This window comes from Triturus cristatus, chromosome 10 (assembly GCF_964204655.1).
Source record: "Triturus cristatus chromosome 10, aTriCri1.1, whole genome shotgun sequence".
Taxonomy (NCBI): Eukaryota; Metazoa; Chordata; class Amphibia; order Caudata; family Salamandridae; genus Triturus; species Triturus cristatus.
The window spans coordinates 1,020,624,978-1,020,649,954 of record NC_140593.1 but is presented as its reverse complement, the minus strand read 5'-3'; the positions used below and the strand labels follow the sequence as shown (position 1 = coordinate 1,020,649,954).

General features: G+C 50.0%; 1 protein-coding gene across 2 annotated transcripts in view; it reads right to left on the bottom strand.

The window, feature by feature from the left end:
- The window catches only part of USP42 (ubiquitin specific peptidase 42), a 521,578-nt gene that overhangs the window by 475,260 nt on the left and 21,341 nt on the right, over positions 1-24,977 (bottom strand). For both annotated transcript variants that reach the window (XM_085629020.1, XM_085629022.1), the window contains exon 2: positions 5,004-5,253. In XM_085629020.1, coding sequence (XP_085485146.1) covers positions 5,004-5,244 — 241 coding nt within the window. In that variant the 5' untranslated portion in view covers positions 5,245-5,253. The remainder of the gene's footprint in view (positions 1-5,003; positions 5,254-24,977) is intronic.

Genomic DNA, 24,977 nt, shown 5'->3' with positions numbered 1-24,977 from the left:
TGGGCAGGCAAGACAAGGATATGGTAGAAGGCATCCTGCAAGTGTAGCGCTACCACCCAGTCTCCAGGGTCAAATGCAGACAGAACCACCACAGTGATCATCTTGAACTTTTCTTTTTTCATGAAGAAGTTGAGAAGAGATAGGTCTAATATAGGGAGGAGGCCTCAATCCTATTCTTGGCCCAGAAAGTAACAGGAATAGCAACCACGATCTACTTCTGATGTTGGCACTTCCTTGATGGCTCCTTTGGGCAGAAAAGCCAGCACTTCCTGTCACAAGAGTGCAAGGTGGTATGGTGGTAGGGCCTGTTGGAAATGTAGAGCGTAACCCCGCTGGACAATCTGAAGTACCCATTTGCCTGATGTGTTTTTTTCACCATTGGAGCAGGTGATGAGGAATCCTGCCACCAACAGGTTGCCTATGATGGTGTGAAGGCATATTAAAGAGGCATATGGGTTGCGGCTGGGGGGCGTTGGAAAGGAGTGGGTTGACCTCAGGCCCTGGTTCCCGCAAGGTTTGTGGGTGTTGCATCCATGGTCCTGAAAGGACAGATGCAAAAAGAACAATTGATGAACAGAATGCAGACCAATGTCATACATTTACCCCAGTAAAACGATTTGGGTCTAAATTCATCCTTTTATTAGCTCCCCATGCCATTCCAGTTTAGACCCAGCCATATGCAAATTAGTCTTGACCCTGTTCCCCATGGGAACAGTCCAACCCAAAATGCCACTGGCGGCACTGTTCCCATGAGACACAGGGTCAAGACTGATTTGCATATGGCTGGGTCCAAACTGGGGTGGTGGGGTGAGCAAAAGAACAATGGATTTAACCCAGATATGTGTGACTGGAGGTGAATGTTTGCATTATTCAGCATTCAGTCCATCATTTGTTCCCTTTGCTTTTCCACATGCAGATGACAGCAATTAATTTAATCCATCTTTTCACTGTCATGTGGTCTTCCTCAGTCACGTAAACTGATGGTTAGGCAGGTCTCTGTAAACCTCTGTTAAAACCTTACACAAGCACTCTTTTGAGCACTTTTTACTCTTACTTCCTCTTGGAGCACCATTTGGCAATTGTACAGATTGATTTCATTATGATGACTATGATATAAACTTACCAAAAATGTTAAATATTATTGAATAATGTGTTTTTTTTAAGGTGGTGTGATTTATGTAAATATATTCCTTCTGCTTTGACCAACTTCTTTGTATTGTATTTGACCCAGGTCTGGCGGATCATTGGGTTACCCCACAGTTGTGTAAAGGCTTGTGGTGGCTTGGTGGGAAAGGATGTGGCTGACAGCCCACACTGTAGCCAGGGAAGGGGCAGATGGCGGCTGTCGACGGGCCACAGTGAACCCCAATAACCAAGTAGTGGCCCTACTGCCTTTAAAATGCTCAAGTGCCATCTCACCATAAAGGTGAGGGTTGTTGAAGGGCAGGGATGATCATCTTTTCTGTACACGATTCCTTGTTAGAGGAATATGTATGCCCCAGTAGCCAAGCCTACAGTCCCTAGGTGGTTTTGTAGATAATGGGTGCTGCAATCTATTAAAAGGAAGCCAGGTAAACAAGCATTGGCATAACCAATAGGTCTCACCTTTGGGACCATATAAGTGGTTAGCCATGCAGCACACAAGCTGCGAGTTTACAAACATCAGAGAGAAGACAGAGCAACCAGTCACATTTTGTTTAACACACAGGTTTACACGTTAACGAGGCATGACCTCAAAACATCTGCCAATAGGCTTGATGATTATTGATTTGAAATACAATCTGTGCATCACCGGCATCTATAATTCCAGACAGTCTGGACAATTTCAACAACGATGCAAGAGGCATTACATTCATGTTAAAAAGCAGGATGGGCAGTATTGAACCCAGCAGAATTCCACATTTTTTAATTCCATCTGGACTTATCGACCGGTCAGAAAATTGTGAAACCAGTTTAACAGTACCACCATTCTGCAGAAAGTCCACCTGATCTAAATAAAATTGGTAAGATTAAAAGGCCCTGGCTAACGACAGACCTAAAAAAAGACATAAAAAATGCAATCTGTTAAACGACTGAAAGAACTCACCTCCCCAAAAAACCTGGGGGTGCGAGAACGGTTATCCCTCCCTACCAGACACCACAAAAACCAAGGAAAGAAGTTGAGGCGATGCGTGTTCATTAACATGCTGTTGAACCAGGGGCATTGCTAGTGTATGAACGACAAGGCGACAATCTACAAGATTATAAATAGCCAAAACTAGTCGCCTCCATTCACTTTGCTATAACTCCAGTTCTTACGTGGCCGCACACTAACCGCACAGGCACGCCTTTGTAGGAGGACAGAAACAGGACAGCAACATCTAAATATGACACACATAAGAAGGTTGCCAACAATTTGCACATGATGAACAAAAAAATAGTTTTAAAGTACATTAAATGAATAAATATTCTTGAGACAGGACAAAGCTCCTAGAGTCCTACACGTTTGACATCGATGACACTATGCATCGATCGTGGGGACATACACTACTCCATTGCTTTGGGCATGGGAATATTAACACCTCACCTAGTTGAAACGTGGGTGAGAACATTTACATAATCAACGGTGAATCCAGCAGACCTCAATTCTAATTCATCTGTCAAAACTTTAAACTGCGCAATTCAATTTAAAACATGAAGCCCACAACTCTGTGAAAAAACACGAGAAATAACACATATGCTTTGATGCGATTCAACACACAAGAAATGCAAGAATGTGGGGACTTTGGCTTGTATTCAGTAATGGAAAACACCAATCGTTTATTCATTTTTGGTACAGTACCATATGCAGCAGCCTGAAGGCGCATTTTATCACCACCGTGTTCGGGAACGAGCACGTAAATGCCGAGGAAAGCTAGTTGAAAGAGATGATCCATTACTGCCTCGTAATATATACATAATGTTAATATACTGATCTCAAACACAGATCTGCTCCTGACGAGATTTGCCTATGTAAGGGGCGAAAGAGAAGGGAGGAGAGTGAGAAAGAGCTGCAACAAGCAGGCTTGTAGTTAAAAGGCACGCGGCCTCCAAATTAAAATAATAAATCCCGCAATGGTGAAAATGAAAGCTGGCGTGTAGTTAAAAGGCGGGCGGCATCCAACAAAGTTTGTTTACAGACTCAGAACACGCTACCTTCTGTCAGCTGACTGTCAAAAGCGTTTCACTCCAAAAGCACAAAAACACCACATTCCATAACATGAGCAGAGAAGAAAAAAACAAGTGCGGCCGTGAAAGTGAAGGCGACCGCGCTGTGTTTATTTCGTAACCTGAGCCACGACGGGACGTGGAATGCAGCTGCACCCTGCGCGCCACTGCTCGCTCCAGAGACCCAAACACCGTGGGAGTGAACATTTGAAGAAGAGGTGGAACATGCACCCGCCTTTGGCCATTTGCGTGCTTTCATTATTGAAAGCCACAAGCAAAGGCCAATCAAATGTGTTGGCAGAGTCACACCCACATGGAGAAGTTTGGAGTGCTCACAAGAAGCCTTCCATAGAGCAGCGCATGCGCTAGACTCGATCTAAAAAATCAAAGAATTAAAAAACACAAATTAATATGCTAATAGGGTCACCTTTCAGTTCTACTTTGTGGTCAATCAACTGTTCATATGTGGCGCCAATAGATTTGGACATTCACCTCATACAGTCCTTTAGCAAGTGATCTGCTGTATTCTTGCAAACTTCACATACATGAAGGGTATGACAGCAATTATGCAATAAATGCAAATTTAGTTATCAAAAGTTTTTTAAAAAGAGCATGTGCCAGACCATAATATCGATTACTTTCACGTGACCATCATCATAAACATTCCAGTCCTGAAGCCTCCCACACAGGTCCATGCTGCTGCACAGATCATCCCATATGCAAGGGGAACACATCAGACCTCCTGTCATCCACTTACCAGTGGTTACCAGACTGGCAGATAATTCCACACTCCAAAGCCTTTGCCAGTGGTTCAGTCCACAAAGGTTCCTGCATGCCAGAAAAAGATCCTTGGACTGCACAAACTGACGAACTGTGAGCAGGACACTCAACCCTGCCAGCCATGGTTTAGTGTTTGTCAACATCAAAGCAGTCACACTGGATGCTGAATCCTCACCCAGCACTGGGTATCATCCTCATGTGTAGCTGCCCTACTGTCACCATGTGATCTGATTAGGAGTGCTCTTACTAAGGCAACATTGTATTGCACCACTGAACTAACCCGAACTCCCTTTGTATTACTGCTGGACTGACACAAAACTTCTTGGAGGTTGAAAGTTTGAAAACTGCACTCCACTCATGGTCAAAATGATCAAAAGGCCTACATTGTGAAACAAATAAATAATAAAGCAAACATATCACACATCAATTGTGCCAAATCATGGTTGGCATCCAAAATACAGGTAAAACATGGATGTTGTGGATATATAGACAAATTCACTTTTTGGGCAAACAGACGACAAACATGACCAATCGTGATCGGACTTATTAGATAGTGACACACGTCCACTGAGGCAACAACGTAGTTGAGCCTCTCCAACAAGTTAGAATCTGAAATATGCTTCTAAGCTTAATGTGAGAGAATATTATAGCCTGCATTCTATTGTCATTCAGAAAGAGGATGAATGATTGAGAATTTAAAGCATAAAATTAGATAATTTATCTTAGACAATTACGTTAAAAATCTTTCAACTATCAAGATTTGCTAAAGGTCACAAGCCATAGATTAGCAAGGACATTTTGCTTCTCAATAGAACACAAGCTTTTCGCGCCCAAATCATATCTAGCTAAAAGTTAGCAAACTAGTTTTACAATTTCAAACTAGAAAATGAAATGTTCCTTAAAAGTTGTGTAGCATAATTCCTTTTAGAAATTAGCCATGCATCAGATAAGCAATATTAAAGCATTTCCTCCATAAAAAAGTACACACACCTTTGAGAACAAATAAGCATAAACTAGCCAGATAGTTTATAACTTACACTGGTCCGTCTGTGATACTAGCTTATTTTTTTCAGGCAACAGTGAATTAGAATAAACAGCAGCTCCAGGCACAGGTCCCAAAGACATCTTGTGTTTTGGAACATCATTTAAAGATGAAACTACACCCCAACTTGCAGAGCCCGAGTCCATATCTCCCGAACCTGGTGCCAGAGAGCTGCAGGGCAGGTTGTGGCACGCCGTAGGGTTAGAGGACTCGGATAGTTTGTCAACTATAGTCATTGTTCATCTCTGCAAAATAATAGAAAAATACACAGTTCTCAGGTTAAACAAATCATTAATGCACATGCAAAACATAATTTCACAGGCAACCCAAAAATTATATATACTAGACAATCATTCTCTTTATCAAAGTTCCTATTACATACATCAGATTAAAGCTGCAGAAAACGCTATTATCTTTTTTGAAGATCATGCATTCTTGTCAATACTGTGCTCGCTTGCAGGGAAAAGACTGAATTGAAAACAGTATCCCGGAAAATTGAAAAGGGGGGGGGGGGGGGGGGGGGGGAGTGGTTTTAAAAAGGTAAAGGAAAAAAATGTAAACTGAGAGATAATAACCTTTAACATTCATTTCCCAAAATGTATAAATTGTTTCATGTTTATCATCTACTGAAAGGCGTACTTAAATTTTGCCTGCCCATTTTTTAAGACTCGTATCCATCAAACTACAGTTTAGTGTCTGATCAAAAAGACTGTGCTAACTTTACTAACTGAAAATAGAAATATAACAGAAGACTGTCCTAAAGAAAGAGATATGGCATGTGGCTGAATAAAAATGGATCACTTTATGGTTTTCCTGGAAATTTATTAACCACAATGGGTTTACAATTATTCCGCTGAAGAAAATATTTGTAGAGAAGGAATTGCACATTTCCTCACAGAAAGTTGAAATAAAAGACTAAAGTGGCTGCTCTTAAAGAGTATTAAAATACATTTTCATTTATACGAATAAATACATATCACACACTACAATCCCAGGCCCAATCTTACATCCACTAGTACCATCACACTTTCTACAGTGCAAATAAAAACACAAAATCTTTTCAACTTTTTCATTTTATCAGTGCCTCAGAAATTCATACAATTAAATTTGTTTTTCAACGTACCTATACATCACACTTGCCATTCTCTAGGTCTATATTGTTAAAAATTATCCACAATTGTTGTTTATTTATAAATATTGCAATTGATAAGTCTCCACTAACTTAAAAATATTGTGGGGGGCGTAGCTTGGCGGATGCGTGAGCTCATCGCTCTGCGGCAACCCACTCCAGGATGTGCCATTTGCTGTGTGGGAACACTGTAAAATATGATTACCAGTGGTTGGGGCCATGGGTGCCACATCTTTGGCCACCCAGAGCATTTTTAGTGACATAATTATACCCCTAAGACGCGAAAAGCTGTCGGCCCTGGCACTAAGGATGGCAACCGGGGCCTATCGCAACTTTGCCTTGCGGACTCGTTAGCCCATGCCCCAGTAAAGATACCGACCCCATACTTGTGGACCGACTGCAGGTAAGATCATCGGCCCCTGCAGATCCCCTGAAGTGACCGGAGCAACACTGACGGAGCTCTACCGCATCGGTGATGGATGTGTGGTGCCCGGCCAGAATTTGCCAAATTTAAACACCTGTGAGGTTTCAGGCCTGTGTCGAGGTCAGGTGATGGGCGAGGTGACTGGGGAGCGCACCGGGCCCGATCGGTACTTCCTCGTGTCCCGAGCCAACGGCGGCTGGGAGGGCCGACCGGACTGGGCGCACCGCGCAGGCCCGGTTCTCTAAGGTGGCGCCTGGGGCCTGGAGCGACTCCGCCCCTCGTGTGATGCAGAACCCGATGGCTGGTGAGTGAGGACCCTGCTGGGAGGTGGAGGTTCTGTGGCAGAGTGACGCTCCTGGGATGTTTTGAGGCCTTTGTAAAGCATGGCCGAGATGTGCCACGGAATAAATCGACTGTTTCCCTCCTTTTGCCAGACAGTTGCCACAGACAGACGTGAACTGGGCTGTGTGCTCCCTGGGCAGTGTCGCAGCCACTACCACTAGGGTCGTCTGGTGCAGGGGAGTGTGGCGACCTGTGTTTATCCTGCGGCCCCCACAGCCTTCAGGCTTGGGGGACTCACAGGTTGGACTGGCCGGAGCGGACCTTGGGGGGGGGGGTTCTTTGGATCCAATGGTGCCCTTTGAGTCCTGCCCCCAGAGATTGTGAGGCATGTTCAATACTCCACCATCAGAAGGACAGACGTTTAAGGTGAGGAGCGCAGATTGGGGGCCCTATAGAGAGGCTATAATAGAAGGCTGGTGACCGCTGGGCTGGTCGTTACCCCGTATGAGCCCTCTCGAAGGCCCCCACAACAGAATTAGATCCCCTTGACTTGCGAAGTGGTGATCGATTGGGGGAAGGCCCACAAGGATACTGCTAAATGGATTTGAGTGGATCTAGGCACACATCGGCGCCTGGCGAGCAGGTGTGGGGTGACGGACTACCCGACGGACGGGGTCTGGGTTCCACCAGTGCCCTACTGAGAGGCTATGCTTGGTCTGGTGCATCCCCTCCTCTAATCCCCACCTAGTCGATAGGATTTGGTGCCCTCTGCTGGGCCTGGTCTGGCCCTGAAGAAACGGGCGCTGATTGCCCAGGGCTCTAATGGGAGATCTGACTCATTGCTCACATGGAGAAACCAGGAACCTTCCCAGCCTAGGACGGAGACGGCTGAGGGTCCGTAGCCCGCAGTGAACCCTATGCAACTCCAGTTGGACAAGATCCGTGAAGCCTTTAAGGATACTAAATGTACCCTCCAGCAAGACATTAGCACTGTATCAGTAAGCTTGGGTCTCCTGCGGACCGAGCACCGCAAACTTGCGGATCGAGTGCAAGGAGTGGAAACCTTAATAGGTGAGCTACAGCCGGAACAACAAGCGCTAAACCTCCGGGTGGCACACCTGACTGACAGGGTGCACATTTTGGAACACCGAGCAGAAGACGCGGAAGGCCGTAATCGCCGCAACAACATCTGCGGAGTTGGACTCCCTGAAGGTACAACGAAGGGAGACATGGTGACTTACCTAGAAAGTTGGCTCCAGACAGAGGTCACTCCAAATCTTCTAACACCCTTCTTCACTTTCAAGCGACCCCTGGTCGCCCGCCCAGTCCTGTAGTGACTAGATTGAAACACTACAAAGACAGGGATATAATACTGCAAAAAGCACTGACGGGCGGCCCTTTCATTGTGGACGTTAGTAAGGTGTCTGTGTTCCCTGACTTCACAGCCACAGTACAAGCCAAACGTGCTTCTTATCTATAGGTGAAGAAGGCCCTCCGGACCTAGGGCCTACATTACTCGTTGATGACCCCAGCAAAGATCAAAATCATACAGGATGGCACAACGCCCTTTTGTTAGGAACCGGGTTGGGCCTGGGACTGGTTAGAAGCCTTCAGAGCTTGGTTGACCCTTCCAGTTACCCGGCTCAAAGCAAGCACGCCCAGCCGTAGGTCCAGGAAACGCTCTTTGGGAGCTCTGCGGAGGAGGACACTGAAGAAACCATCCCAGTCGCAGACTAAACATGAATGAACAGCTGCGCTCCAGGCCACTGCTGAAATTACAGCCCCCATAAGTCAGATTCTGGGACAGGTACTCCGTCGAACCACCAGTTGGTGGTCTCGGAGTCGGACGTTCTTTGGTAGACAGAGTTGGCCTTCCTGATGTGACTCCGCAATCTGTTGATGACCTGATTTGAGGAGCTGTGCCACGGGTCCTTTGGCCCCTTGGTGACTGCGTTTCTGAAGGTAGGGGGCCCCTTCCCTCGGCAGCTTGGTAGGGCCTAGGAGTATTCCCTGCACAAGATGGCTGCTCCTGTGAGACCCTGTGGACTTGCGTGCACATGCCTGGGCAGAGGCTTGTTCCTGGACGCTGAGAGGTAAAGGGCCGGCGCAGAGCTGGATGCGCCTGCACACCTTGGCCTAACCCCACTAACTTGCCCCTGCCAGGAGACTGGGGGAGGCAATTTTCGGACTCAGTTTCAACACTTTGTGGGTGGCCAGCAGTTGCTGGGCTGCTCTTGGGATGGGGAGTTCACGGTTTGGGTTATAAAATTGTTTGTCTCCGGTGTTGCGCTTTATGTTGCTATAGGAGGTTTGGCCATGGGGGGCCCTGGGTTGACAGCAGGGAACCCACACACTAATAGTTTAGATGCCTGGCCAAGGACACATATTTACCTACTGGTCGTGGACTATCCGGGGAATGGGTTAGGCGGCTAAGCGTCAGAATAGTCACAGGCATTTGAAGGTAAGCAGTGTACACGTAGCTATGCTCCAGGAGAAGCATCTTACTGGGGTGGAGATTAAGCGCTTGCAGCGTAGATGGTGAGGCCAGTTGAATGCAAACTCTTATTTTGTTTACGCTCGGGGCGCCCCTACAGATCAGAGCAGGGACGCCCTTCGAACATGTTCATTCCACTATTGATAGGGAGGGACGCCATTTCTTACTCAAAGTTACATTTCTGTGTAGGGACATCACCTTAGGGAGTGTTTATGCTATAAACCAGGACCAAGTGGCTGCCAGCATATAGGACACCGGAGGGCCTCTGTGAGTGGTTGGCACACTGGTAATTGTCAGATGTCTGGAGAACCCAGCATGGGGGATTAGAGACTACTCTTATTTTTCTCAAATGTATCAATTACACACTGCTAGAAAATTTGCCTGCTCCAACATGCTCAGCCAGTACATGACTCACATGGGGTACTTGGGTCGTACACTCTCGCACCACAGCCCATCACTGTTGGACTTTTGACCAGTACAGAAGCATCCTTGGATCCGCAGGTGGTGAACTAAACTGAGCGTCCCTTGAGAGCGAGTGCTTTAGAGAGTCTTTGAATGAGGCTGTCACAGGATTCTTCAAGCTTTATCAGGGCTCGCCATTCTCTGGCCTATTGGAATGGGATGCACTCAAAGTGGTGGTTCATGGCCATTGCCTGAGCCACTCGGTTAGCGTCTGAAGGGAGTTGGACAGGGTATTTTGGTCCATATATGACACCTTACACAGGCTAGACAGTGACCTGGGTACCAATGAGATGGCATTGCCCAGGCTTCGGGACACACAGGAACAAAATAATACAGCTTTGGAATGCCTACGATGTCATGATCACAAACGCTATGTAGCTAGGGCCAGAACAAAGAGGGATGGCCAGGTAGGCTCCTGTCCTGGCTCATTTGACCTGAATCCCGAGAAGTCCCTGTCACCCAGATCCGTACAGAAGATAATGTGACACTCTATTCCCCAGGGGATATCAACGCCACCTTTAGGGACTATTATGAAAAACTCTATGTGCGGCCAGAATCCCTCCCGCCAGGGATTCAGACCACTTTTCTGGTACGACTACGGCTCTGGGAGTGGGGCCGAGTGACAACCTAGAAGATTCGCTTTGCCATCAAGGAAATGGCCACAGGTAAGATCCCAGGCCTGAACGGCCTACCTACAGGGTTCTAGTCCGCTTTTATGCGGATCATGGTCCTGAAGTTAGAGGCAATTTATGCTGCTTTCCTGTGGGTGGGACATCTGCCAGACTCCTCACGAGACACAGTTGTGATACCACTGCCCAAAACCAAGGTTCAGAGAGCCAGTGCCTCAGCATTTCGCCCCCTGTCCAAGCTCAACATGAACTTCAAAATACTCAGCAAGGTCCTGGCCCTTCAGTTGTTGCCCCATATGCCTGAGCTGATTCATGGTGACCAAAATAGCTTAACTGCGGCCCGTAGCACTTCCCTCAACCTTTGGCAACTGCACCATGTCCTCTATCACCCGGAAGTGCAGACTTGACTGGGGGCCACACTCATGTCGTTAGATTAGGCCACCAACACGGTGCGCTGGGACTACCTGTTTGAGGTTATGCGCCGAGTGTGATTGGGGGAGCGCTGAATTAACTGGGTTAAATTGCTGTGCTCTATGCCAATGGAGCAGGTAAAGACGAGCACCACTATCTCTCAACAATACCATATCTAGAGAGGCATGAGACAGGGTTTCCCCTTGTCCACCCTTCTGTTTGCTCTCACCATCGCGACGCTGGCAGAGCTTTTCCGTAGGTCGGAAGTGGGTACTGGCGTGGTGATAAAAGGTCAGAAACACATATCTAGATACGCAGATGGCCTGCTGATATACCTGGCAGACAGCGTAACTGGTGCAGCTGCAGCAATGCGCCTCCTGGAAGAATTTGGGTTTCTCACTGGTCTCCGGATCAATAAGACTAAAACTTGCCTGTTCCCTGTTTCTCAAGCCATTGAAAAGTCGTCGTGTCTCCCACAAGACTTGACCTGGTCCCCTACATCCTTTCAGTATCCAGGGGTACAGGTGTTCCGTACACTGGAGGATTTGCAGAAGGGTAATTTAGGTGAAGCCCTGCGGTCTCTTAAAACCTGTGTCCCTTTTGGAGGTCGCTTAAATTGCTAATCATGGCTCAGATTTCCATATCCAAAATAGTCACAGACACATCGTTGCCGAGACTCGAACCCGGTTTTGCCCAGATTTGAGGTCGACCGTCCTTGCAGGTTGCTTGTGGCTTTCAATTTTGTATTAATTTCCCTGTCGCAGTGTTGGCCGCTTGGTTCAGACAGCAGCTCAGAGAACTGATTTTGGATAACGGCCGCCATAGCGTGTCTCTCGAGGTTCTCCGCTGTCCTCCTGTTGATGGGGGCCTGGGAGCCCCTGGGAGCAAACTGTATTTCTTGGCAGTGCAGCTCCAGTGAGTAACTAGGTGGCTTGGCAATGCACATCAGGAGGATTGGGCCTAATAGGAATGGCACATAATCAAGAAGCACTGTTCGCAAAGTTACTATGACCAGCGATGGTGCCCCCACACCCCCCATCCGGGTGCATTGCTGGCGGTAGCCTTGAAAAGCTGGCTGCGCTGTGTAGTGAGGACAGGAGGGACACCGCATTATGCCCCGGCCCTGCCACTTGTAGGGCTTCCGCACGGGGACCCTCTTTCCTTTCTAACGGCCCCACAATTATCTGCCTGGACTGAGGCTGGACATGTGACGGTTGGTAACTGCTGCTAACTGGGCTCCCTGATCCCGCTGGAGGAGATGAAATCCCAGTATGCCTTGCCTCCAGGCCAGTTCCTGACTTATAAGGTGATGACCTTTGGGGACTTGTGGGCTGGCAGCTGTGAGGCGTCAGCACCACACGCCATGCTACTGTTGTTGGTGTCCATAGATTCGCCGTGACATTTGGTGACGTGGTTCTACAGGGCCCTGACTAGGATGGTTTGGAAACCCTTGCTGGCCCTCAGGTGCAGATGCGGAGGTGTGCTGGGATGAGATCTTACAGGCTCGGAGCTGGGCAGGGATCTGGCGTAAACTAAAAAGGTCTCCAGAAACACAAGATTGAAATACATTCCATTTAATTCTATCCATATGACCTACTTGACGCCTCACAGGATCCAAGTCATCTACGAGGGAGAGCCACAGGGCTGCCATAGATGTAGATTCCTGGCTGCAGACTTCTGCCATATGTCCTAGAGCTGCCTCACCTCCAGTTGTTCGGGGATACAGAGATACGCACCTTGAATAGGGTCAGGCTTTCCACTGCAACTTAAGAGATCTGTCTTTTGAGGTATAATGCAAAAGGTGGGCTCAAGGTTGTTGGATTTCGCTTTGGTGCTGGCCAGGAGGCTGACAGCGATGGCCTAGAAGTCTGCTGGGGGACCATTTGTGGAAACCTGGGTAAAAGATATCACTACGTGGGCTACAGCAGAAGAGAGGGTTCTGCTCTGGGAGGATGCTCATGGAGTGCGGGGATGCCCAATAGCGGGGCTGTGGACGGAGGTGCTAGCGGCCTGGGAAAGTGTGGAGGGGAATACAGGGGCAGGTTCAGGCGAGCTAGAAGGCCTAGATGAGGGATACGGTGTTGACTCCTCAGGTGATGGTGAGGAGGAGAATGTGCACTAGATGTGACCCACTTCTGCACCACTGAGTGGGGGTTGCCCCTCCTTAGCTGATTTTGAATCTCTGAGACGCTTGCCCCCCTACCCTCCAAGATCCCTGCCTACTGTCCCTGCTCCCCGGGATCCCCTCCCGGCCCCAAGTGGGCTGCCTACCTACTCACGCTCTGAAAGCCTTAGCTTTTAATGACTGGTTTGCACCCTAAAATGGTTTGTTATTTGTTTTTAGTATACATGTTTCCCTTTACCTTACTTCTGACCAATTGTTCATTTGAGAATGAGACATGATACGCACAGTCACATGTATTGGGGCACTGCTATGTTCAGATAATGGGTCATGCATAGGGCGAGATACCACCAGAAGGTTGTGGAGAAGAACGGTCTGCCTTTGATGAGATTCTCCTATGTTATTCATTTGTTGCTCCCCCTGAAGCTGCTCATTTGTTTGATATGTGCTTTTTGTTCCATTACTCAATTATTACTGAACTGCACCAGCTTACAGTGACTTACCTGCTGTAATTTATTTGGGGCCTGTCCTGAATTTTGTATGTCACTCTTTAAAAATGTCAATAAACATACATTTAAAAACAAAACTTTTACAAAAAATTCATTGCCTAAGTATCTACTCTTTCGAGACATACTTCATGAAGACACTCTGGCAGCAGTTACAACAATAAAACTCCCACTATGGATGGGTAGAAACCTGAAAGAAATACATAAATTAAAAGAGTTTACACCCAGGGATCAGATAGGCATTTCCAAGGAGGAGGGACTTGCTTGATGGGGGAACCTTGATGCCCTTTTCTTCCCTCCAGAGGGAATTTCCATGAAAGATAGTAGAAATACATACAGCTCGCACATGCATGGAAAGCTGAAAATATCCCACCAGACCTCCCTGAACACGCTCCCTTAGAGGGCTGGCTTCTAATGGAGAAATCACAAGAAAAAGCAGTTTCTTAACTTACAAAACTATTAATAATAACATACCTGGGGAGGAGCCTAGCGCGCAACCAAGATGGCCGCGTAGGTGCGAGGCTCCCGAGGACCTCCGCGACCTCCTGCATAAATCCTGACTATATCCTGTCCTTGACGAGGGGACTGTGTTCGTGAGACCGAGCTGAGGTGCCATCCGTTTTCTGTTTCAAAATCGGACCTCGGACACCGGCGGGAGCATCGATTGAGGTTTGCGGCCTTCTCCACGCCGGCCCCCCGGATTGGAGTTGTGGGGCGATCCGGAGACAAAGTGAACAACAGCGGCGGGCGAGGCTGGGCGATTCGCGTACCCCACACTTTCACTTTCGCTTTCGCGCCCTCCTTGCTGCCGAGCGAGGTAGGGTCGCGAGGCGGCGTGCGGTGGTGTGACTTCATCGGGGTGCCCTGCCGGCCCGCCAGCTGTGATCTGCCCTTCGGAGCGGTGGTCGCCCTCCCCCGGAGCCCGTGAACCGGTGTGTCGGCCCCTTTCAAGGAGATTGGCACGAATCGGGGACTGGAGCCATGTCCACGAAACAAGATGGCGACCGGGCAAAGGTGAAATCGACCCGCCGTGGCGCAGCCCCTCAGTCTAACAGTATGGACCGCTACACCCTCCAGAAGGGATCTCCAGAGGCGCCGCGTAGGTCCCCTGTTGGCCCGACTGATGCTCCTGCTTTGCCAGCGGATCTGACCCTCCGGGACGTAATGGGCGCCATCGCCGAGATGAAGGCCTCAGTCGACCAGCGCTTTGACACTCTGGCGCAAAAGATTGACTCGGTCCTCGTGGATGTGGGCCTGGTGAGGGCCGATCTGTCCAAGACGAATGACCGGGTCGACTCTTTGGCCCACACCACCTCGGGCCTCACAACGGACGTGGCGGCCCTCCAAAAGGAGGTGCGCCGACTGGGCCAGGCGAGCGCCCTGATGGATCGTCGACTGGAAGATTCCGAGGGTCGGGCCCGGAGGAACAATGTTCGCATTGTCGGGGTGCCGGAGGGACGTGAGGAGGAGGCGGCGGATCTGTTTGTGGAAGACCTGATCCTCACTCGTCTCCAGCCCCGGGGGCTGAGTAAACTCTTCGCAGTGGAACGTGCCCACAGGGTCCCCGGAGGGAGACCTAAGATCGGAGCCCTCCGAGGCCTCTCATTGCCCGGATCTTCAACTTTCGGGACAGAGACGCTATCCTGCAGACTTCTAGGCAACAAGGACCGGTTAGACTAGACAATATGGATGTAAACTTCTATCCTGATTTTACTCCGGCGGTCCAGAAGCAGAGACTGAGTTTTCTCGGAGTCAAACGTCGCCTACGGGACCTGAACCTCAAGTATGCGATGCTTTTTCCAGCGAAGTTGAGGGTAGAGGTGGATGGCCGCACGCACTTTTTTGATCGTCCCGAGGCGGCCGGGGACTGGTTGGACACTTTGCCCGGGGATCGGGGCCGGGGGGGTGGGGGGGCGCGGTTGGTGGGGAGGGCTTGCCGGATCAGGACTGAGGGACTAATAGTAGGCCTTGCTCCGGACAACATTATTGTCATCATTGACTGATTGTGTAAGTTCCCCTCCCGTGGAGGTCGTACGAGGTCTCTTGGGGGCTTTCCCTCCTCCTCTGGGGGACTAGTTAGTGTTTTCATCTATGGGGCGACAGGCACACTGCACGTTGGGGGGGCTGTTCGGGCTCATGCAGGGGTGCAGGGAGGGGGGAGTTCTGTTGGGACGGGTGGGTTGGGGTGGGGTGTTGTTCGTTTTTACCGCAAGGCAAACCCTTTACTGTATTGGTGTTTTTGATGTGCTCTCGGGGGGACGAGTGATGGCTTCTGTATGTGATGGGGGGTAGGGACTTGACTTTGTTGTCTTGGAACGTTAATGGCCTGGGGGACAGGATTAAGCGAGGTGTGGTCCTGCAGTATCTGAAACGAATTTCGCCAGATGTGGTCTTTCTGCAGGAGACACACCTTATTGGTAATTCCTTTTTTGCCATGAATCGGCGTGGCTATCGTTTGGTGGCCCACTCGGGCTTCACGTCTGGCTCGCGGGGGGTGGGCATCATGGTTAAGAACTCGCTCCCGCTGGAAATAGATGAGGTGCGCCATGATGAGAGGGGACGCTATACTGCCTTGGTGGGGAGAATGGAGGGCAAATTGGTTGTCTTTGTTTCAGTGTATGTCCCACCGGGGCTACAGTCTACCACTTTTGCGGACCTGGGGCGCCTCCTCCTTGACCTTCCGGGGGGGCTTCTGGTGGTTGGGGGGGGATTTCAATGCGGTGGTTTCTGGGACTATGGATCGTCACCCCCCTAGGGACCTCCCCCGGGCGCAGGCATGGCTGTCCGGCCTTTTAGATACATTGGGATTGGTGGACTGCTGGCGCTTAAAACATCCCACGCAGCTGCAATACACCTTCCATTCGGGTGCCCATGGTAGCCTCTCGCGGCTTGATCATATCCTTGTCCCTGCGGCCTATGCTGGGAGGGTGGGAGAGGTGCGCCATCTGGCGCGGGGTATTTCAGATCACTCCCCGCTCCTGTTGCACTTTGGTGTCCTCCCGAGGGGGGAGGGCAGGGTAGCTCCAATCAATGCCTGGTATCTGCGCGACCCCACTATTCGCGCTGACCTGATTAAATCCTTGCAGCGGTATTTCGAGGAGAATGTGGGGTCTGTCCCTTCGGCTATCTCCCTTTGGGAGGCCTTCAAGACAGTTATTAGGGGGGAGGCCCTCTCCTTCATATCCCATGCCCGGAGGCGCGAGCAGGAGGAGGTGACCCGAGTGGAGGCCGAAATTACTGAACTGGAGGGTGATTTGGGGAGTGGGGTGACGGATGCTGCACTGCATGTTTTGCACCTTAAGCAAGCGGCCTATAGGGCCCTCGTCACGGAGGCAGCCAGGGGCCTCAGCAGAGAGCAACAGGGGCGACTGTATGATGTGGGTGATAAGGCTGGTAAATTGATTGCGTGGTTGGACAAAAAGGAGAGAGCGAGTCGTGTGGTTCCGCTGATTGAGAGGATGGATGGTGTACGTGTCACCGAGCCAGAAGACATTGTCTCTTGCTTCGCGGATTATTTCCGCGAGGTGTATTCCCCGGTCTCTCCCTGCTCGGAGGCGGATTCTCATGCCCTGCTTCGAGATATCGCGCTGCCCTCCCTTTCGGTGGAGGACAGGGAGTCTTTGGATGCTGCTCCTACCTCGGACGAAATTGCCCTCGCTATACGCTCGGTTGCATCTGGCAAGGCCATGGGCCCGAACGGCATCCCTATCGAGTTGTATAAGCTGCGACCGGACGTACTGGCACCCCACATCCGCGCGATGTTCCTTGCGGCCCACTCGCGGGGCTCCCTCCCGCCGGACCAACGTCTGGCTACAATCGTGGTGATCCACAAGGAGGGGAAACCCCGGGACCGGGTTACCTCCTATCGGCCTATCTCGCTCTTGAATGCGGAGCCCAAAATCCTTGCCAAGGTGCTTGCCAACCGGCTGGTCGGCGTGGTGGGCGATTTGGTCCACCAAGACCAGTCTGGCTTTATCCCCCATCGCAACACGGCCCTCAATCTGCGGCGCTTGCACGGGGTGCTCGCGCGTGTTCCGTTTGTGCGGGAGCCGGCCATCTTGGCGTCCTTAGACGCCACCATGGCGTTTGACACGCTCGAATGGCCATACATTTGGGCGATGCTGGCGAAGTTCGGATTTGGACCGGGATTCATCAGCTGGGTCAAATTGTTGTACTCGGGCCCGTTAGCGCAGGTGGTAGTGAATGGGCGAGTCTCGGCCCCATTCGCGCTGGGACGGGGCACGCAACAGGGTTGCCCCTTGTCGCCGCTCCTGTTTGCATTGGCCTTGGAACCCCTGGCGGAGTGGCTACGGTGGCACCCTTCCATCCGTGGTCTTCGTTGGACCCCTGAGTATGAGGGCCGCGTGTCCCTCTACGCTGACGATATCCTGCTGTACCTAGCCTCCCCGCGCAAATCACTGATTGTCCTGGTTGATGTCCTGCGCTCCTTTGGCCGTAACTCAGGCCTAGTCATCAACTAGGCTAAATCGTGTGTCTATGTGCTTTCCGGGGAGGCTCCCGTCCTCCCGCGGGGATGTCCGATCCAGATCGCCATGCAGGGGTTTCGGTACCTGGGTGTCTATATCACGCTGGACCCGGCGGCCCGCTACGAGCGAAACTTGCTTCCCCCCCTCCAGCGCTTGAAGGAGGACGTCGCGCGCTGGCGGCACCTGCCGCTTTCGCCGCTCGGCCGGGCGGCATTGTTTAAGATGATGTCGTTGCCGCGCTTCCTGTACGCTCTCCAGAACACTATGGACCTAGTCCCGGCGCGCTACTTCCGTGAGGTGGAGAGTCTACAGCGCCGCCTGTTCTGGGACGGGAGGCCGCGTATAGCCCTGGCGAAGTTGACGCTCCCGTGGTATGACGGGGGGATTGCCCTCCCGGACATTAAGCGGTATTACTGGGCCTCCCAGCTAGCTGCAATTAATCACGGCCTCTATGGGCCCGCCTTGAACCCGGCATTTGAAATGGACAAGATGCTCCTGCCCGGTGGCGACTACAATCGAGCGCTCTACTCTGGCGCGCCGGATCCCCGCTTGACGGGGCCCACGCGTGTCATGGTGCGGGTGTGGCACGCGGCCAATGCAGCTATGGGGTGGAAGGACCGTTTGACCCGGGCGTCGCCGTTGTATGCGCCTCAGCGGTTGGGCTCCCTGTGGACCTCGAAGGGCTTCGAGAAGTGGGACACGATTGGCATCAGTAAAGTTGGGGACCTCTGGACGAGAGGGGGATTTAAAACATTCGAGATGCTGCAGACGGAGTTTCAGCTGCAGGGCAGTGAATACTTTCGGTACTTGCAGGTCCGTCATGCGCTGGGCTCCGTCTTCCCAGACGCCGCTTCCATCCCGGAGTCTTCCCCCCTGGAGGATAGAGTGCTGGATGGCCACGTTCCGGATAGCACGATCTCCCTCATTTACAAAAAATTGATTAATGACCGCTCGGGCCTGCTGACCGGCCTCCGTGAGGCGTGGGTTGCCGACGGGCTGGAGTTGGACGACGAAGACTGGATTTCCGCGGTGGCCTCTCCGAAGGAGGTGGCCATACCGGCTCGCCTTCGCTTCGTCCAGCTTAAGATACTCCACCGGGTTTACATGACGGGGCCAAGGCTTCTGCGTATGGGTTATGCTGGAGATGGGTTGTGTAAGCGTGGGTGTGGTGCTTTGGCGACTTTTTTGCATATTTTGTGGGAATGCCCGAAGGTGGAGCGATTCTGGCGTGGTGTGCATGAGGTCCTGCGTCTGGTTACGCATGTCGCACTGTTGCGAGGAGATGCTTGCTGAATGTGTGGGAACCAACCGATTACTCGGTTCCGCAGACGCGATGGGTGACTCTGGGATATATGATAGCTAAGCGTGACATCGCTCAACTGTGAGGATCCCAGCGGCCCCCGGCGGTGTCGGCCTGGAAAGAAAATATGGATTGGTGCATGTTCCGAGAAAAGGTGGTGTATGTGGCGAGGGGCAAGCCTGGGGCGTGGGTGAAAATATGGGGCCCCTGGAACGCCTACCGCGGGGGTATCTGCGAGCCACCACTGCTGCCTGCTGCCTCACCGGCTCCGTCCCCCTAGTTGACCCCCTCCCCCAGCCCCGGGCACAGAGTTCCCCCAGTCCTGGACCTGTTTCCCTTCCCCCTCTTCAGATTCCTGTGGATGGTCGGGGTCCCTCATTCGAGGAGCACGTGTGATTACCTTTGATTGCGGGTTGCCTTGCGGGTGTGTTTTTTCTATGTTGTTGCGTGTGTATAAAATGAAACCGTATTGTGGGCTTAGAGTCATGTGGCCCACGTCGTTGATGTCTCTTGATTTGCTTCTCAGTAACGCCAAGTGCCCTGTTGTAAGTTTGTCATGTGCTCCTGTCACTCTAGCGGCCGGCCGGAAGGTTGTAGGCCCATACATGTATATACTTGAGATTGCAATAAACGGTTTAAAAAAAAAAAAAAAATAATAACATACCTGAAACCCTCCTAAAATTGAGGGATGTGTGGGAGGCCGATATTGGTGCATTTGAAGACCTAGATTGGGAGGCAGCATTGATGTTCTCACGAGAAGTAGCGATTAGAGCCTGGTTAACTCTCATCCACTTCAAAATCCTACATGGGATATATTATGATAGAGCTCGCCTCCGTAAACTAGGCAGAGTACCCTCGCCAGACTGTCTGCAGTGTGGCAGGATTCGGGGCGACTTCATCCACACAATATGGACCTGTTCGTCCCTACAACTATACTGGCGCCAAGTGTTGTCAGAACTCAACGCCATAGTGGGGGTGCAGTTGCCTGAAGACCCCAAGTATGTCCTACTAGGGATATACAGTGATGTGAATGTACCGCGAGCGGATTTACTGCTGAGTAATTTGTGTTTGGTGGTGGCCAAACGGTACCTGGCCAGGTGCTGGGGAGCTCCTGAGATGCCCAACATAACTGAATGGAAGAACGGTGTGGATCTATTTATGGCAGGAGAAAGAGTAACGTATAAAAGCAGGGGGTGCCCACATACATTTTGTAAAATATGGGGGAGCTGGATTGCATGTTTTGGACTTGCTGAGTATCCTGATGAGGTTGCTGCACCTCTTTTGTAATTACACTGTGAAATCTATGACATTTCAATATATCAAAATGATGATTGTGTTGATGACATCCCTCTCACTCGTATTGTCTGATAATGTAGAAGCTTTAATGTACTTTTGTCCTACCGCCATGTTTCTATGTTTAATAGGAGTACCTGCTGGTATCCCCTTTTGTTATTCTTTATAAAACACCAATAAAAAAAAAAAATTACATTAATTTGTTGGACCAGGTCTCTTCCAACTTTGCACATATATAGTTGCCTGTATTTAAGCATTCTTTACAAAACTCTTCAAGGAACATGGATGGCTGGCAATGTTTGACCTTCTAGGTCAAACAGCAGGTTTCTCCTGCTGATGAGATAGAATCCCAGCATAAATTCTCTAGACAGGCTGCTAAGGGGTGCACAGTAAGATTTATTCCCGATCTGACAACGGTGTGTCCCTCTGTGATGAAATACAAGGTGTATTAGAAAAGGGAGCTCTGTCAATTACCCTCTCGCCCAATGAAAGGGTGAAGAGAACATACTGATCATCATTAAATAGTGTGAATGGTATCATATGCAATCTAAAAACATGGTAATTAAAGAGTTGCGAACCCCACAAGACCACAAAATAATCCTGGATGAAGCTGGCAAGAGGAATGTGGTCTCACCGGATGGTGGGCAAGACCTGTGCTTCACCAATAACAATAATGGTCTATGAAAATCAGACAAGTTTCAGATGACTGAAAACCTAGGTTTGGTGGCACTACTGTGGTACCCTGATAGGCTTATGTTGATGGATGTTGGAAGGGAAGCATCCTGTTCTTACTGAAATAGAGGAGGCTGCAGCATTTTGGATACAAGAAGCAATCCATCTGTTTGACTGACCTGGCAGGGGACTTGCTGTGTGCTGCCCCTGAACCACGCTGCATTGGGCATACCATGATAGTTGATGGGTTGTCTACTTACTGTTGGCTTGTGTTAGGTTATGTTCAATTTTCCTTCCCTCTGTTTACCCCCAATAAAAATGACCAAAACATAACTATAAACAAATGAACAGGTTCCTACTTAGCAGCATTGGAATGCTCAATCAATAAAACGATCTTGAAGAAAGCCTGACTTTGCTTTAACGCCCTTTCACTTAATATATTTAAAGGCTCCCCAATGCATGGGCCATCTGCTATATTTGTAGCCTCCGTGAATTCTTTTCAATAGGTTAAACATTAAAGCCAGGAACACCTGAAATGGCAATCACGTTTCAATTGAACTAAGACACAACCCTAGGAATAACAGGGTTCACAATCAAACTGCCTTTGACTTTTTGATTTTAATATCTAAACATTTCCTTCAGCTAGCTTTTGGAGCATTTTCTAGATATTATAGGATGTCCTAGGAGTAAACAGGATTAGATCAAATTAAAATGACAACCTTACTAGTGAAATATAATTGGTTTTTTAACTGTTTGATTTTCTTCAAATGTCTCACACAACAAACTCATGGAGCCAATACAGAATTCGCAGATAGAGCAATTTTTCATTTAAAGGACAAGCAATAAGTGGGTTAAATATAAAGTCTGATCTGCATCTAATATCCGATTGTGACTCACCTAAGCATGTCTGAAAACTTAAGATAATGTTAAAATAAGATTAAGATTGATAATTGAAATAGGTACTGCCCAAGTATGAATAAAGAAAGCTAAAGTTTCACTTCTAAAGGATCCCCTTTTGTCAGGTGGAGTTTCATTTACCCAAAAACTGCCTTTTAAAATAGACTAACTAGGCTACAAAGTGGCTGCTTGACAAAAGCTGGTGCATTCTGCAACAGAAATTCATAAATCTTGTTTTTCAACCGCAGAATTCTGGGGACATTTTCCCTTGAATGTCTGACTTGCAGGTTGTCAGCAGCTATAATTGTACAGGCATTGACAGCATCCTGACTCAGAACAAGAGTGAAAAAGTAATCAAAATAATAATACAAACACAACTATAGTGCATGTCTACAAGACCACAAGGAATGAATTCAGAAAATGTGAACTGGACAAGAATCTACATCTTAGGCCATAGAACTGCAAATCTCCAATCAACTGATGGTTAACTTTTAATCTGATGAATGTATTTTAAATACTGAGCCTCAGAACACAAGATAAAGAATTAACAATACCAATCGAGCTCTTTAGTAAAATAAACCTAATCCTTGAGGATAGCTTAAAACTACTATCAATGCATAAAGCATCATCCTGGCATTCACCAGATGACATTGAAGCAAAAGCAGGTCTGAAAACATTGCTCACGTTCCCAGTACAATAACCTCTCTTACCACAGTCTTCTAAATTATGTGCAAGCACGAATAGAGACTTGAACAGTCTCCCATGAACAGCAGCTAACTTTTAGAGTTTACAGGAATACCCACTCTAACTTTGCACAGTTCTTGGCCAGGAAGTAAAAAATATTACACAGCTCACAAAGTTTAAAGTTACAGTTTTAGAGCACAAGTCTTGCAAGCGAGCTTTAGCTGAGAAGTCTACATGAAGTAGATTGCCAACTCTGTTCACATAGTTGGTTGGGAGGCAAATAGCCATTGGGTCATTGCTGGATCAGTGAGCTGGTAAAATGGACCAAGCAACATGACATCAGGTTTTTCAACACTGACCTTCTAACTGCTCTTCTGAGCCATTTGGTCATCCTATTTATAGTTTGAAAATTTCTTTAAAAGCTTCAATAGGGCTGGAGAAAAATACACATCTGGTCAGCATAAGAATATTAAGCTCCTGATATCACCATAAATCTGGTTCGCATTCAGGAGGTATGAAGGAGGGCCCCTGTGGCACCTCAGATTTGACTGTGACAGAGAAAGACATACAATAGTCCAAACTTAACATTGACTCTATCCCTGCCAGAACAATGTGATCTCACACAACTGGTTCTGCAGCTCTCAAACCAGCAACAAACAGTGTCATAAAGTCAAAGGCTACCAATAGGCTTAACGTAATAATGCCAAACCGAAATCAAAACAGTACATACGGGGGCGGGGCTTGCTCGGCCAACATGGCGGACGCAGCTTAGTTAAGCTCCGTTCACCCACACCTTCATCCGATCAACATCCGACGCAAATCCTGCCCGGCACTGCTATTGTTGCTCTGCTGTGTACCCTACCTGTCCAGGCGTGTGGCGATTGGGGCAATCCGGCGATCTGGGTCATCGCGGCAGTGTCTCCCACCGATCCCCAGCTGGCCTACGGAGCACCGCCCCCGCGTGCGCGAGCAGGCCGGGTGCCTGCCGGTGAGAGCCGCACATCGATCCTAGGGCGACGTTCCGGTTCCCCCTGGTGGAGCGTCCAGTGCTGGTGGAAGGCTGCCTGGAATGCAAGCAGCGTGCGAGGATTGCTGCGACTTGTCTGGTTAAAACCATGGCGGCTGCCATTATGCTGCTGCAGTGACGAGGGTGAGCCGGCGCCGCCTGGTGACGCGGCCCTTCCTTGCACGCCGGCGCCTGGAGCGGGACATTGGAAAGATTAGCGCTGTGGTCCTGCTTCACCGGGGAGGGCTGAGTGCGCTGTGCTGTGGGGTCTTTTGACTGGCGCCCCCATCGCCCGACGGGTGTCATCCTTTTGTGGTTGTTCTGCAGTGGTGGACATCCAGCTATTACCACCCCCGGAACCGGCGATCGGGGTGCCACGGGATGCTGCGGATGGTGGTGGGCCCTGACGGACGCCTCTAGCTGCGACGCCGGCTGGTCACTGAGGTCAGGTCGCGGCCCAGACGGTGAGTGACCCCCATCGCCTCCCTGTGAGGCCCCTCTCTCCTCTGAGATCGGCGCCGGACCGGCCTGGTCTGGTTAGTGTTCGACTGCCTGTGGCGCCGTCGTGCTGGGAGCTGCCCCCCTGCCCTGGATTACTGCGTGGGAGGCCCTGTGGTGCCCCGGTGGCTGAGGGCTGGCTCGCCTTAGCCCCCCGGCTCAACGAGTAACACTGCGGGCATCCTGTGCTCGGCCTTACGGGAGGAGTCCTTTAGGCGCAGCGGCTCCCAGCTCCCCCTGGTGACCATCTCGTCCGGACTATCCTTGGGCCCCGGGGGCCGGAGTTGGTGTGCCGGTCGGCTGTCCTGCCACCTCATCCTATCTCTCCTGGCTTGACTCCTTCAGGGCGTGTGGTGCTGTGCCTCGGACTACGCCCTCTTTGACGTCTGTCGTCCTAGTCTCACCTGCCCGGGGAGTGGGCTCCTTGCGTCCCCTGCACTGCCTTGCGGCCCGGGGCCGGCTGGTCTGATGGGCAAGGGCGGACCGGGTGGTAATGGCCCCAAGCAAGACACCATCGAACAATACACTACGGCTGCCGGGGGGCAATCAACAATGCTCGGGACACGTTGGATGCCAAGATCGGCGCAGTGAGATCCGAAGTTTCATTCTTGCGTCAGGACCTCCGTAGGACGGTGGACCGGATCACCGAGGCCGAAACTAGAGTTTCTACAGT